This window comes from Falco peregrinus, chromosome Z (assembly GCF_023634155.1).
Source record: "Falco peregrinus isolate bFalPer1 chromosome Z, bFalPer1.pri, whole genome shotgun sequence".
In the NCBI taxonomy this organism is placed as follows: domain Eukaryota; kingdom Metazoa; phylum Chordata; class Aves; order Falconiformes; family Falconidae; genus Falco; species Falco peregrinus.
Window position 1 is genome coordinate 47,902,756 of NC_073739.1, and position 15,634 is coordinate 47,918,389.

Consider the following 15,634-nt stretch of genomic DNA (forward strand, 5'->3'; position numbering starts at 1 on the left):
TGGATGCCCTTTTGTGCATCCCCCCGACTTGTTGAAGGTTACTTACCCAGTTAAAGCCGGGGGGGATCTATTGTATAGAAAATAATAAACAGAATTTAAAGGAGGGAACTGGACTGAAGAGTTAAAACAAGAATCAATCATTTAATTGTTATGTATAAAGGGGACTCTTACTGGTTCTCTGAAAGTACAGCTAAATACTTGCAGCATGTTATTTGAATGCTGAACTTGCGTTTTTCAGTTTCTAAGTTTAGATAAACAACTCTAAAGTTAGTCTGGAGTTCTTAAAGGCCCAGCTAAATCTTAATATTATTGAAAGAAAAGAAGAAAATTATTTTTAAATAATCAGTGTATATACATAAATGCACATATATATTGTATAGTATGTGTATGTGTCTGTCCGTAGATAAATATAAACACTGAATGTTACACGTATATGAAAAAATTAACTGGCTTTCTTTTTCTATTCAAATAAGTTTTATTCTTTGTTGTAAAACAAAGAGAGCAGACAGTATTATCTTTCACACAGCTGAATTTGCTCAACAGATGAGGTTGGATCTGACTAGCTGCCTTTAGGAGGAAGAGAGATACTCCAATCATTCTGAGAAAAGAACATCAGTTTTCTCACTGCTTGTTTCTGCCCCTATGCTATTTGAATGGCTACTTGGTATGAGTGATGACTGACCTTGACTTCCAGGGCTTCAAAACTTGTCATCTCTTTTTCCTCTTACTCTGAAATGAGAAAGTTAGTGTAGGCACTGAAATTAAAAATCCATTAAGGAGAGGAAATTTTTGATCTTGCCAGTTTTTCAGGACTAAGAAATTCTCTTCTCTGTTGCTTCTATTTGGATTATATTTTCATTGTTCATGTTTGTAGTCAGAATCGGTAAGAAGTGCTTTTTTCCTGCTTCTTTAATATAAATACCCCCAGCTGGTAGCTCTTCTCCTCCTTAAGCTCCATCACAAAGTGCAGAGGCCTGGCAGAACTTGCTGGTGACAACAAAGGCGGCACTGGAGACCTGCTGTCATCTGTGTCTGCTGTCACTGCATCACCCGCCCCATTCAGCAATGGGCCCACATTTTCCTTGGTCAGTCTTTTACCGCTAATATAGCAGTAGAAGCTTTTCTTTGTGCCCTTAACTTGTGCAAGTCTTAACTCTGTCAGAGCTTTGGTTTCCCTGGCAATAATTGCCATCAGCCAATGTTTTTCAGTTCCTCCTTTATAGCTTGTCTGTCCTCCCCCATCCTGTATGCTGCCTTTTCACATTCAAGCTGTGGCTTCCTTGCTTAGCTGAGCTGGCCTCCTGATACATCTCCTGAGCAGACACGCAGCTCCCTCCCCAGGGAGAGGTAGTAACGGGTACGGCAGCGGTGGTGGTCCGCTGCTGGAGTATCAGTTCTTGTCTGTCACACCTTCCTGCAGATGTGATGAGGAGATGCATGATCTGCTCAATTAGAGGATGAAGCTCTGTGGCTAGTGTGATCTGTTGTGGGCTGGTGCCTCCAGTAGCCACTCCAGATTGTCTGCTTTGGGACAGGGTACAGATTGATAGCATCATCCAGCTCCTGTGTCCCCTGCATGTTACGTTCACACTCAAGATGACAGGGTCTGACAGCTCTGCTCACAGACCCTTTTGCACTTTTTGCACCTTTGCTAAACCAAGGAGTATAACGTTACAGTGTTCCAAAGGATGTAATATTCCTGAGTTTATCATACATACAATGCACACAATTGAAAATTTGAACTAGCTTTCAAGTTCTGGACTATTACTGAGGCTTGCTACAGCTATACTATCCTTGCTACTGGAGTTACTGGGGTGAGTGGGGAGGTGGAGAGGGAAAGAAGACAGGGACACACTACAGGCAGATAGTACTAAAAATAAATCAACTCACTATCCTGAATAGCTTTCCTCAAAATCTTTGCTTTGAAGCCTTATTCACTTTAGAGTGCTTTAATTTGTAAATCCAATGTGCCAATGTATTTTGTATAATGATAAATACTGAGAGTATTAAAAGGTATTTTTAATAGGTGTGATTTATTTTTAGTAGTCATGCTGTTAGCTACTCTGATCATTGTATAGAATTATGAATTATTTAAGAATAGAGCAGATTTTCCAATTTCCAAATAAAGTTTTTATTATAAATATTAACAGAAACTGTTCTGCTCCTGAATGAGTCCAAAAATTAAAAGCTTTATGGCACATAAGCAAATACTAAGTAAAAACAACTTTTTTTTTTAGTACAACCATTAAAGACAGTTTAAAGTGCATCTGGTGATTTGTAAAAAAAATTTTTTTAAGGTGCAGAAAATTAAGCTCCACATCAAACTTAGCTGCTGTTGTGTTTTTTTATAAACACAGTCCTGCAGAAATTGTTCCTCTGTGGAGAAATACTTAAGTGGGGCAAAGGGTAAGCTATGGCATGTCTTTTGATAGTCTCATATTAGAAAAGAAGATAGAGTTTTATAGAGGTGCTTGCCAAAAATTACTGTAGGAAAGGTACAGCAGCACACCTCATCAGAATATGGTCCAGTGGCTTGATTATGAAAACACTTTTAATATCCTCCCTGTAATCCCTTAAGGTACAGAAGAACTGGTAACTGCTTATTAAAAGAAGGAAAGAAAGAAGTCCCTTTTAAAACTGATAGTGTCATGGTTATACAGAGATACTATTCTACAAACTGTTTCTCATCTAGTTAACTAACAAAGCACATGAATATAACTTCAAACAACTTTAAAGGGAATTTCAGGAGAACTGATAATCACAGGATTATGTATTTCTCAGTCTTTGCTTCACATGCTCACACAGAGAAAGTATGTTCTTGAATTTCAGCTAGTCATATGCAGGAATTTGGGGTATTCTATTAAAAATAGCCTGGTTGTGTTTTTCCCTTCCCGTCTGCTGCTGAATCCAAGAGAAAAGACAATTGAAAAGGGCTAAAAGGAGGAGTGCATGTAAATGCAGTTAGCTCTAATAACTGGGAAAATGGGAAAAAAATGTCCAGGTATTGTTCCTCTTGCTGTTTATGGTGCTGTTAAGGTCTGCTTAGAAAGATACTCACCTGTATGCACTCAGATAACTTCATTTTGTCAGTCAGTGCTCAATTCCCAGTATTTCTTCTTCCTCTTGCATAACACTTTTTCATTTATGTAAATATCAGAGATGAAAAAAATATCTATGCAAATCAAGCAGTATTTATTTATCCTGAAATTTAGGATAAAGTTGCCTAGCAAAATTGCAAAGACATGATATTCTAAAAACTGAAGTTAAGGTTAATTCCACACCTATTCAGAAGAGTGGGGAAAAAGTAAACCAGAGTTTATAAGAGCAGTAGTGATCTTCATTTGTTACTTAAGGATTACTCTTTTCTTAATTAAGTGTATTTAAGATCTGGCCTATAAACTCAAAACTAGTTCTTCTCAGTTAACTTGGTGACCCTAGGGATCCTGTGACACCTGTCACATTTAAAACTACAGTAACAAATGTTGTTTTACACAAAATGACAAGGCAACTCACTATAAAACCAGGGAATTTTGTCTTGCAGGAAGTTATATTTTCTGTCTCAATAGGAGGAGTATTTTTTGAGCTATCAGTTGAAGTGCTAATGACCTACAAGGAGGCAAAGTATGCATGTTTTATGATTTCTTGCTGGGGATATCTCTTCCAAACTCTTGAAGGTGGAAAAATAATTTTCATCTTCTCTCTGTAAATACAGCTATTACTAAAAAGTGAGATTCAAATAATCTCTACTCTTTCCTTCACCTCTTTCCTTAAGGCATATTTTACTGCTTATGAGGAAACCAAAACCTTTCTCTGATGGATGAAGATGGACTTGGTGTTGTTCTCTCTGTGGTAGAACACTTAGTTTTTGTAATTTATACTTGCATTAGAAAATTAGGAGAGTGATTAGATGCCGCATAGGAGTATTGTCAGGATTTTTGTGGCTATTATCTGCATACTGCCTGACGGATTAAAGTTTGTGAACACCATATTTTATGTAGTGGTCACAGTAGGAGTTCAAGTCATGGGGTTTTTTTTCTTTCTCATTGCTTAAAATTTTTCAAGACATGAAGGACAACATGCATTGCTGCTAAGCTTTTTAAGTAGAATTAGAAACCAGACAACAGAGTTCAGCTTTTTGTATTTTGGGATTTCACTTCTGATAATTTTAAATGGAAATTGAGCCTCTTTATTCCAAAGTTTCACTTTACCAGAATTGTTTTTATTTAGTTTGATGCAATATTGTTAGGGCTTCTGTTTTGGTTTTTTCCTTTTTCAGACATTCGGTAGCAATGTTTGGAAATTATCCTGTTGCAGGAAAAGCAAAAGGCATAGTTCATTAGGGGTGCTCTCTACATTTATAAGAATTTCATCTAAGTGTTGAGGAATGTTCTAAGCAAAAGTATGTGGTTACCCATTTTTCATTTGTAAGCTACCATTAGAACAATTAATATATTGATACCTGTATTGCAAAATACCTATTACAGAAGCAATGACAATTAATCCAGTTGTGGTCATGTGTTTTTTAAGAACAACACAACAATTTCAAGGTGTTTTTACTAGTGAGAATTTAATAGGTTTTTAGTCTGCATTTTTCCTTTATCATATTAGCAAAGAACACTATGGACATTTCTAAGGAAATCACATTTTAAAAGTGGCATTAATAGCCTGACTAACAAAGGCAGCTGTAAAGATAAGGACATTCAAGTAAGGAAAGACAGGTAAATGAGTTTGGAAAGCCTTCAGAATGTGCACCTTAATTACAAAGGTGCTGCTTTTGCTAAGTGAAAATGTGGCTTGTTTAGCAGTTCAAAGAACACCATGAACTACAATTTAGGAGCATCGCAAGAGTTTGGAACTAAGTAAAAATTTAAAAAAGAAGTGAAGCATACCAAACATTGACTAACAAAGGCGGCTGTAAAGATAAGGAAATTCAAAGCTGAAGGCAAAGAGGGTCGTATCTTTTAAGTTTCAAGTATCTGTATTATCTTTATCACTGCTGTTCTAGCCAGTTGCTGCAAAAGTCTTAGCTTGGTGGCATGAACACCTGTCTGTTTTGTGCTGAAGCAGCTGTGACAGAGACCTTGTATGATCAAATTTATTCACTGGATTTTTCAAAACCCTTAGTAGTGGGGTGGTTTTGTTGTTTTTCTTGTCTTTTTTTTTTCCCCTCAAAGGGTTTACGCAGATTATTCTTTAACCCAAATAATTTCAGTGACCCATTCTACAGCATGTCCTTAGAAACAGTAGTGTTGGCACAACTTGGAGTATTGAACTGCAGCATAGGACAGGAATAATAGATGACATGGCATGGCGTAGGGGTGGAGAATGTGCTGCTAAACTTAGATAAGGGCCTCTTTGTCAGAAATGGTAGCTTGACGAAAATGGACATGTAATGATATTGCAGATGCCTTGTATTTTTCTATATTATCACTTCTGTAGTATCAATTGACATTCCAAGTTTCTCTTTGCCTCTACTTTGAAAATCAGAAACCAGATTGTAATTTTTAAAACCATTAGTTAACAGTATGTTTCAAGAATTCTCTTGAAATGGGAAGTGATTCCACAAGCACTTGGGGGTAAGGGGTGATAAGTTTTTTCTAAACCAGACCCATCACATGACATTTGACATTTGTGCATTTGTTTCTAAGAAGTGCTTATTTTGCAAGATGGTCCTTGTGGGATTTTTATGTATCTCCTTATGTTGGAGAGTAATTATTGATTCAGTGTAAGATCAGCCTTCTTTCTGTTATATTAGTTCCTATGTCCCTTTTCCAAAATGCTTGTAGGAGAGGAATTGTTTGATTGTATGGTTGTCCTTTCAGTTTTTGCATTTCATAAGCTTGTGAAATTATATTTTTTTGAGTGGTGTTGTGGTTCTTTTGGTAGAGTTTGGTTCTTTTATGAAAATGACGTGCTGGCTGGGGTTGTTTGTATGGTTAGCAATGTGAATGCAGATTTCTCTGTCAGACACTGCACAGCTTGTGCTGGCTGAATCTAAAATAAAAATTCCACGGCAAAAATACTTGCTTAGCTCTATTAGTCACTGGCTATGACAGTTGAGTGTAACCATGTCTAAGATTGCTTTAACATCTGATTACCTCAGAGAAAAGAAAATCTGATTCAGGGAGTTGTTTTTCCATGTTCTGAAGCATCATGTATTGTGATGCCATTTCACTGGGGTTTTTATGTGGTATGAAAGCAAAATACAGCTTAAGGCTGGAGTGAGTGATGCTTGCCATCTGGAAGTTGTCAGAGGAGCTAAAGCCAGCCTTGCAAGCAGTACTTGGTGACCAGGTGTCAACATCATGTTGACAGAATCTGTGTAGCTAGTGAAATAACACATACATAAATACAAACAAGATGAAATGTTGTGTAAATGAACTGAACATTTACTTGGCATTATTAAATATTACTATCATCAATATAAAAAAATTACCAACTCTTAATAATGCTGTGTACTAACAAATAAGAATATATTTACTGAAATCTCCCAGTGTGATTTTGCTATCAAGTTGCGTTTCAGAGTGGTTACATGAGTAAAGATTGAATTTCTCTCACTTTAATGACACAAGGAGTGTATTTCTGGGAGTTGATGTCAATTTCTAGTGATCTCACATGGATAACGTCAGGTGTTTTATAGACCTTTCGCATTTTGCTATGAATATAGCTCTTCAATACTGTGATTTGTTTGAGTACTTTTTTCATTCAATTAGGATCTCATTTTGGTACCTTTGTAGCAAAAACTTGCTGCTGCTTCTCAACAGCAGTTCTATTTAAAATCATCAAAGCTACTTGCAAGCAACCCTCAACCCAGGAAAAGACATGCCTTTTTGTGTTCTTAGAGGATGCTGCATGTTCAGAGATAGCTTGATGTGCTTCATACTGCAACTTTTGCTTGGCAAACTAGATTAATTTGTACAACTGTGTATGCAAAATATTACTTACACGTTTAAATAATAATGATATTTAAAATATTAATATGTGAGAACCCTTCAGATATATTCAACTGGAAATCCCACTGACTGAAGTAACATTTCTGTCTTAATACAGGCTGGAGAATTTGACATGAAGTAAGGTTTTGTTGAATGTTGATGTTATGATTCTTCATTGTTGCTCTGGTTAATTATTTCTATCAGAATTTTCCTTAGAAACAAACAGGGCAGTAAAACATGCTTAGATCTGGTCAAAGAATGTGTATTTGCATAAGGAGTGGTTGGTTTGGTTATCAGATTTCTAAGGGGAGGTAATCAGAACTGTGTATGAGACCAGCAGGCAGACAGAGGGCAGGTCATATTATGATATCCTGAAGACACTTTATAGACTGGACAGTCCTGCTTCTTGAGTAGGACCATGAATAGAAGGTCCAGGGGACAAGGGCTAGAGTTCATACGCTGTGTGCTATTTGTAAGAATCTGTACTGCAGTTAATCCGTTGGATGTTTCAATTTCATAATGAACTGGAATAACAAAGATAGCTACTTGTTTTTATGATGTCTTTCAGTAATCCTAGAACAGAGTAGTCCATTGTACAATACAAGTAATATGGGTTTAAGTGACAGTGGTGAACTGATGCAGTCAGAAAAATAAATGTTATCATATAAGAGGTCCTTGTGGAAGAAGCGGCAGCATGTTTTACCACAGCCTTCCATGAGGCTACATCCAGTCCTAGACGTAGGTTATGTAATTAGTGCAGTTAAATCACAATGTGTCTAATGTAATCTAATTCAAAAGGCGGTAAAGACTAGATTGAAGGCAGAGCTGTCAGCAGTTATGTATATAACTGTAAAATAAAAGTAGCAATGCTTTTTCCAAGCCTGACTAGCTGCTGTAATCTGGCTTTGTGTGAACAGCATTGCTGACTGTACTACTCTAGGTAAGTGGAAGATTAATTGTTGGGTTTTTTTTCAACCTACCCAGAACCTGCTTTCAGTATTTGATGGCAAACATCCCCTGATCACATGTGTTCAATGAATACATCATATAGTAATTTCTTTTTGAGAAAGTCTGAGTAAAGGGTAGCAATAAACAAGCAGCAAAGAAAATTCTAGAACTTGGCACCAAGTGTCTGTGCCTGTGTCCCTGTTAGCTGCACGATTTTTGCAATTCATGATTGTGAAACAGGAAGTTATTAGCCACCAACATTCCCACACAACGCACAATAAAATTTCATTATCTTCTTGTATGGTAATGTAGGTTACACTTTTTTGTTGTGTCCTGAAATCCTGTGTGAGTTCTGTCATCAGAGGATGATGTGGAGTACTGAGACCCATTAGCAGCCTTTTTCTTGTTCCATTTGAACTAATCCATCTCTATGCAGGATTACTTTGAGCAAGATCAAACCTACCATGTCTTCTAGATTCCTTCTTTGTGTCTGGAAATCAGAATGAGGCTATGTGTTTCTACACTTAGATTACAGTGTGTTGTGCTTTGTTTCTTCGCTTTAAATGCTTACCGCAGTGCTAAGAGTACGACACATTGTTCCTCATGGAAGATAGATGCCAGAGATTGAAAAGAATTCAGCTGTATTGTACATTTGGCTTCTTAATATATAATGAGTACATAAGAAATACAAATGGAGTGGAACAGAGCTTTCCTACCTCTTTGCCTATATACTTGGACATTGGAGTTGAAATTCTGTCTTGGAACATGTTAAGTACTAGTCTCCCTTTTCCTCCTCATACAGTTTTGCAGACTGCTATACTTCTGGTGATTGCCAACAAATCTCATTTTGGATTTGCAAAATGTATCTTAGAGTCTCCAAGCCATCTCAATGTTTTCTCTAAAAATATTTATACCTTGATAGTCTTCATCAAATTTACATACCTGGAGCTACTACTTTTCATTTGCCATCTCTGCAGAATCATGTTTTGTTCTTGTTCACGTATTGCCTTTTAATTCTGTGCCAAAAATGAGACCATTAACTTAGTTAGGGCATTGTGTGCCAAAAGGTATCATGAATTGTTGCTGAGCTACGTGAGACAAAGGAGAGGTGATGAGCAGCACAGCGTATACTTCCTAGTTGCCACTGGGTTTTCTCCCTCCACTTAGCACTGCTGTTACACAACAGACTTAACACAGTTCCTCTCTGCTAACAGTTTGGTTGTATTACTGGATGTGATCACAGCTTGGTTTAGTTTGTGTTTGCTTACTGACTTGAAATGTATTTCCTTTTAATAGCAGTATGCCAGACTTCATAATGATGGAGCTGACTGGAAACTTATGACAGTATATGTGCTTGAAGGAAGAAAGGGAACTTGCCTGCTGACAGGCAAAAATGGTTGGTAGAGCTAGAGAAGGCTGGTTGGTTAAGTCATGCTTCAGAAATAAAACTGCCTTTGCAGTTTTAGATCTGCCCTATTTAACCTAATAAGGAGAGATGCGTGATTTTTTTTACCCGTATTTCATCAGCTGTTAATGAGAGGGTGATAGTGAATGCTTTTTTTGACATTTGAAAGCTCTACAAGAATACTTTCTCAGTTATAAGCAGGAGGTGGAGGGGAGGTAGAGAGGCAAAATGCTCAGTAGTCTGGAACATGCATTAGAGGTGACTTTAAAAATGTCTGTAGTTCTTAAATATATGATGGCACCATTAATGGAATTTTTGCTATAAATAAAAAAGGTGTTGACTGGACATACCCTCCTTGACTACAAAATAACATCAGGTTACATTTCAGCTATGCATCTTACTTTCCCACTTGTAACAAGAGCCTTGATCTAATCAGATAACTAGCACTTTGACATGTGTGGGTTAGTAAAAGGTTTTTGTTTAATTATAATTTCACACATTTTCCTTGTAAAAGAAATGTGTGCTTTGAAAGCCTATTTTAACTTATGTTTTCAAAATGTTGCTGTGTAATTCATATTGTATGTAGTCTTTTTTTTGTTTCAGTACAGCCATTTCTTCTTTGTTGATAGGTTCTAGAAAGTTTTAAGATCATGGATTACAGTCTGCTGCTGGGAATCCACATACTGAACAGTAATGTGAAGGAAAAGGAAGGAGAGAGTTCCCAGAGCGCATCAGATGTGAAACGTCCTGGAGGGCAGAAAGTTCTCTATTCCACAGCCATGGAGTCTATACAGGGCCCTGGGAAGTCAGGGGACTCTGTCACCACAAAGACAACAAATACGTAAGTGCTGTAGCCTGCTTTTAAGGTTACTATTAAAACATGCACATTCTGTTTCTTCAGTCTGTGCCGTTCGGTATTAAAAGGCAAAACATTCAAGAGTACACTGCATTTCAAGAATTGAAAGATTAAGCCTTTTTTATTTATTTATTTCTAAAAGATGGACCATCGAGATTTGCTGGAGAGCAGAAAATTAGAACTGATTAGTAGATTGATCATCTTCGAATACATGATAGCAAATTTGGTTAGTTTAGACTGACTTATGTGTGCAGAAGGGCATTTATTTATAGAATAGATGTTATGAGACAGCTATTACAAGGTCTCGGGTATAACAGGCTGATGAGCCATAGCAAAAACTATTTATTAACATTGAAGTGGATATTCCTAAGTGGTTGTTTTCACCTCATAGTAGTAGACTCAGTACGCTGAACTGTATTGTCATACCTGTGTACAAGATTTCCTGAGATTAAGAACTGCTGCTTTCCTCTTATTCTTCTACCTAGCAAAAACTGCCATAGAAATTTAAGTATGTAGATGATAGCTATTCTGTTGTATACTTTGAGATACATTCAGTGTTAGTGAGAGCATTATGTTCACAATTCTCATTCTACATAATCAATCCTTCATCGTAATGAGGGTTTAATTTCAAATTAAGGATTTACTCTTCTGGTTCTCAGGGGATCTGTCTAGCAAAATACAGAAACGTGCTTATACCTACAGCAAACAAATGGGAGAATTATGATATTTAGCATTTACAGAGTTTCCAGATGTTCAGATTCCAGAATATATATTAGAGCTGAATTTCACTCAGTTTTTACAGCATCATTCATATTCACACAGAACATGGTGAATGCTCTTGTATGGTACAGAGGTGATATACTGGCAGTTTTGGGACATATTGGGTTTTGGGTTTTGTTTTTTAACTAAAAGCCAAAGCTGATTATATAGGTTATCCAAGAAAGTCCCTGTGGTTATTATGTATGGAAGCTCACCCTGGATTCCCACATCACTTGAGTTAATGTAGTGCTGCCCAGATTCTGAGCAGTGCAGTACTGCTGCTGAAAGCCTGCTGCAGCGGTTGAGTCCTTCCTTGGCCCCTTCCACTATCTCCTCTCTCATATTGATGTAACTGGTAGCATGACAAACCTCACAAAGGTTGGAGTGGTCTTTCAGAAAAGACCTTGAGCTCAGTCTTCTGCTGTGGTTCATTGTGAGATCATACAAACATGAGGATGAGAGTGGATACCCAGCAACAATAACTGCTGCTTTTGTACTGGATTGAATTTATGGTTGTAGCTTCCAGGAAAAGCTGACTGAATATCGTTTTTTAAACCATTTAACACTTCTGAATGTCTGAACACTTAACTGAGCTGGAGTTTATGGTAATAGGGTTTTACAGTCATCTAAACTCCACTTGTTCTTACATGGGTTCCTTTGTGCCTAGAATAATAAACACACACACTTGACCCTGAAAAAATAATAAAAAACAAGTAGATGGTAGCCCTGTGTTGTTGGGGGAGGTGACCACTGTGCTTTAGCGGCAGAATGGGGAATATACTATGAACTATGTCTTTGGTAGCTTTTCCAGGTGTGTATTATTTGTTTCTAAAACTGTTAAAGTTGCATGTGTTGCATCTTCAATCTCTTTTTCTTCTGGTTTTGTAGAGAGCCCATCAATGTCAACAGAAGCTGACAAACTGAAAATTTTACTTCAGTTTCTGGTTCTAAAAAAAATGACCCTTTTTTCTAGGTGGTGGAGTAAGAAGCAAGGGTCTTAGGATGAGCATCTTGTTCTTTAAGGTCATGGCTGAGTAAATACTCCCAAACAAGTGGAGATCCAGGCAGTCAAGCTTCTCAGCTTGGTACTGTTACTTTTTCTACCACTAATCTGTCTCTAAATAACTTTTTGAAAAGCACATACGTAATTTTTAGTGAAAACTATACAAAACAACCTTTTCAGACTTGAAGTAATATGCAGGCTCTATATAATTTTGCTCCATGTGATCAATAAAGTGACAAAATTCTCCTTCAGCTAGGCAAAATTATTTATTTTCCTTAGTAATAAACTGATGTATACTTTTTCCCAGTTTTCAGGTCATCTAAATTTTTCCAGTTTTCAGATCATCTAAATATTTCCAGTCCTATCTAAAATTTATCCTAAAATACTTTTTGGTTTGAATAGATATTTACCACTGGATCCCAGATACTTTAGATTTGCAATTTAAAATCACTTGCTAAGTGACCCATGTCTGACTGACTTTACACTGTGACATCTAGCTTTAACGTTGTCCTATTTCTTTAGGTTTGCAAGTGGGTACAGTTCACCTCCTAACTGCTGATCAAAGGTATCTTAAAGGGTAACATAACTACATTTTTGGTTTTTCTCTCAGAATGGGAGGTATTCCAGCTAAAAGCCATAGAGGAGAAAAGCTGCTTCTATTTATGGGTATTATTGATATTCTCCAGTCTTACAGGTAAATTGGATTTCAAGTTTTTACTGAATAAGCTATTCTGAAATTAATTACAAATGTGAAAATTTTATAAAGCAGGGCTGATTTTGGTTTTATATGCTTAGGTTAATGAAGAAGTTGGAACATTCATGGAAAGCTCTTGTTTATGATGGGGTAAGTAGATTTTATTTTTTCTTTAACTGCTGATATTTTAGCAATAGAACTTCAAGTTATGTTGACTGGGACAGAGGTAGCTCTAGTATATTTATAGTCTACCATCACCACATGGTTTCCGCTGTTGCTGAAATCTTTTAGGTCCGTTTTCTAATACATGCTTTGATTTTATTTGTTGATTTTTCAAAAAGCAACTAAAATGGTCGCCTTGTCCTTATAACTTACACAAGGCAATGGCCACTTAGCAGGACATCAATGAATCTGTAACTGAAAAAAGTACATAATGTGAAAAAAATAATTCCAAATGCTAGGAAGATTTTGCAGAATATAGCTATATAATTCTTAACTCATGATTTCATAGATTAAATACCTAAAGTTCTTGAAGAATTAACCTTTAAAAAGGAAAAACTTGTTAGGATTCACTTGTTTTGAATATGCCTGAAACACATGATATACTTTACCTGAGGTGTCCAACTTCTTTCTTAACAATTTATTTGTAATTTACTTGTGAAAAATGCAACTGAAACCTTTTTCAATCTTGTAGGACACTGTTTCAGTTCACCGACCAAGTTTTTATGCAGACAGATTTTTAAAGTTTATGAATACAAGAGTTTTCAAGAAAATTCAAGGTAAGAAAGTGGTGACTTTTACTCTTTTAGATATTTTTATAATCATTATTTCATAACACTCTTGTCCTGGCAGCGAAAGAATCTTTCTTTTATCATCATGTAGCATTTACACTGCCAGAAGTTGAGTTTTTTCACTGGAGCTAATGTTATAGTACTGTAATAGTAAAATTACAGAGAATTAATTGCTATGTATGTTTTGACACATCAGAGGCATCTGAAGCTAAAACAGGTTCCCGTATATGAGCATTGATACAAAGATAAATTTCATGATCTAATGATGTGTCCAGTCCTCCATCCGTTTTTCGTAGGAATACCCCCATTGATTTCAATTTATTTAATTTGCAAAAGTAAAGATTGTTTACATACCACCTCCAACATGTTTGAAAGGACATTCTTCCCTTTGATATGGATTTATTCTGTGCTTTATGAAGGAAAAAAAATCAGAAGTTGGATATTACTAAAGTCTTTTGTCTTTTTCACTATCACCTGTTTCTAGTTTCCCCCTCCACTTCTCCTTCCCTAATCTTCTAATTCATTTTCAAAGCTCAGATACATATCAGTGTTAGCTTCTTACAGGGTGTGATGGGCTGACACTGGCTGGATGCCAGGTGCCCACCAAGCCTCTCTGTCACTCTCCCTTTTCAAGAAAAGGCACATGGGTCAAGATGCTCCAGCATGGGATCCCTCTGATGGGAGACAGTCCATGAACTTCTCCAACGTGAGTCCTTCCCACAGGAAGCAGTTCTTCACAAACTGCTGTAATGTGGATCCCTTCCATGGGGTGCAGTCCTTCAGGAGCAGACTGCTGCAGTGTAGGTCCCCCATGGGGTCACAAGTCCTGCTGGAAAACCTGCTCCCATGTGGGTTTCTCTCTCTATGAGGCCACAGGCCCTGCCAGAAGCCTGCTCCAGTGTGGGCTTCCCACAGGGTCTCAGCTTCCTTTAGAGCACATCCACCTGCTCCAGCATGTAGTCCCTGGGTGGCAAGGGAGCAGCCTGCCTCACCACGGTCTTCAACACAGGTTGCTGGTGAATCTGTGCTCTCCACCACCTTGTCCACCTCCTTCTCCTCCTCATTCACTGACCTTGGTGTCTGCAGAGTTGTTTCTGTCACATATTCTCACTCCTTTCTTCTGGCTGCTGTTGTACAGCAATATTTCCCCCCTTCTTAAATATGTTATCACAGAGGCGCTGCTACTGTCACTGATGGGCTTGGCCTTGGCCAGTGATGGATCCATCCATCTTGGAGCCAGCTGTCATTGTCTCTGTCAAACATGGGGGTACCTTCTAGCAGTTTCTTACAGAAGCCATCCCTGTAGCTCCCTCCACGCTACCAAAACCTCCACACAAAAACCCAATACACAGGGTAAAGAAAAAAAGCCAACAAAACCCACCATCACTACAGAGGGACATGACTACTGAGAGCTGTTCAAAGGCTTAAGTCTTGCAGGAATAATGTAACTGTTGATTGTCACTTCTCTCAAATAAAATTACTTGATTTCTGTAACTTAAAGTAGACCCTGAAACTGTACATCCTCTTAAGTCGTTGGGGATGGAGGGTCAAGCAATCCTGTGTAAGTAAATTCTTCCTGAATGTTGTGCTTTAACGCTTATGGGCAGCTGAGCCCAATACAGACAATCACTCACTCCCACCCTAGTAGGATGGGGGAGAGAATCAAAAGGTTAAAAGTAAGAGAATGAGAGCGTTGAGATAAAGACAGTTTAATAGGGAAAGCAAAAGTTATGTGTGCAAGCACAGCAAAGTAAGGAACCCATCCACACCAGCAGCAGGCAGTTGTTAAGGCACCTCCAGGAAAGCAGAACTTCATCATGTGTAAGGGTTACTTGGGAAGGCCATAACCATGATTGTTTCCCCCTTGCTCATGTTTATCCCATCTCTTATTGCTCAGCATGACATCATATATTCCAGGATATCCCTCTGGTCAGTTGTGGTCAACTGTCCCAGCTGTGTCGCCTTCAAGCTTCTTGTGTACTGTATCAGCACTGCTCAGCAATAAATAAAACCTTAGTGTGCTCTCAGTGCTGGTTTTGTTATAAATCCAAGATGTAGCACCGTAGAGCTGCTACAAAGAAAATTAATTCTCTCCCAGCCAAAACCTGTGCACTGTACCTTCCAATGAGTCCAAATACTGCAGCAATTACCATGTAGGCCTATGAAGTTAGATTTCAGCAAAAATACTGGAGAAATAGCTATCACATTTTGTTTCTTGATTCCGAACTGAAAAGAATAAATTAATG

General features: G+C 37.6%; 1 protein-coding gene across 1 annotated transcript in view; it reads left to right on the forward strand.

The window, feature by feature from the left end:
* PIP5K1B (phosphatidylinositol-4-phosphate 5-kinase type 1 beta) overlaps positions 1-15,634 on the forward strand; it is an 88,973-nt gene that overhangs the window by 43,148 nt on the left and 30,191 nt on the right. The window contains exons 9-12 of the mRNA XM_055791706.1: positions 9,915-10,126; positions 12,514-12,597; positions 12,699-12,747; positions 13,292-13,376. Coding sequence (XP_055647681.1) covers positions 9,915-10,126; positions 12,514-12,597; positions 12,699-12,747; positions 13,292-13,376 — 430 coding nt within the window. The remainder of the gene's footprint in view (positions 1-9,914; positions 10,127-12,513; positions 12,598-12,698; positions 12,748-13,291; positions 13,377-15,634) is intronic.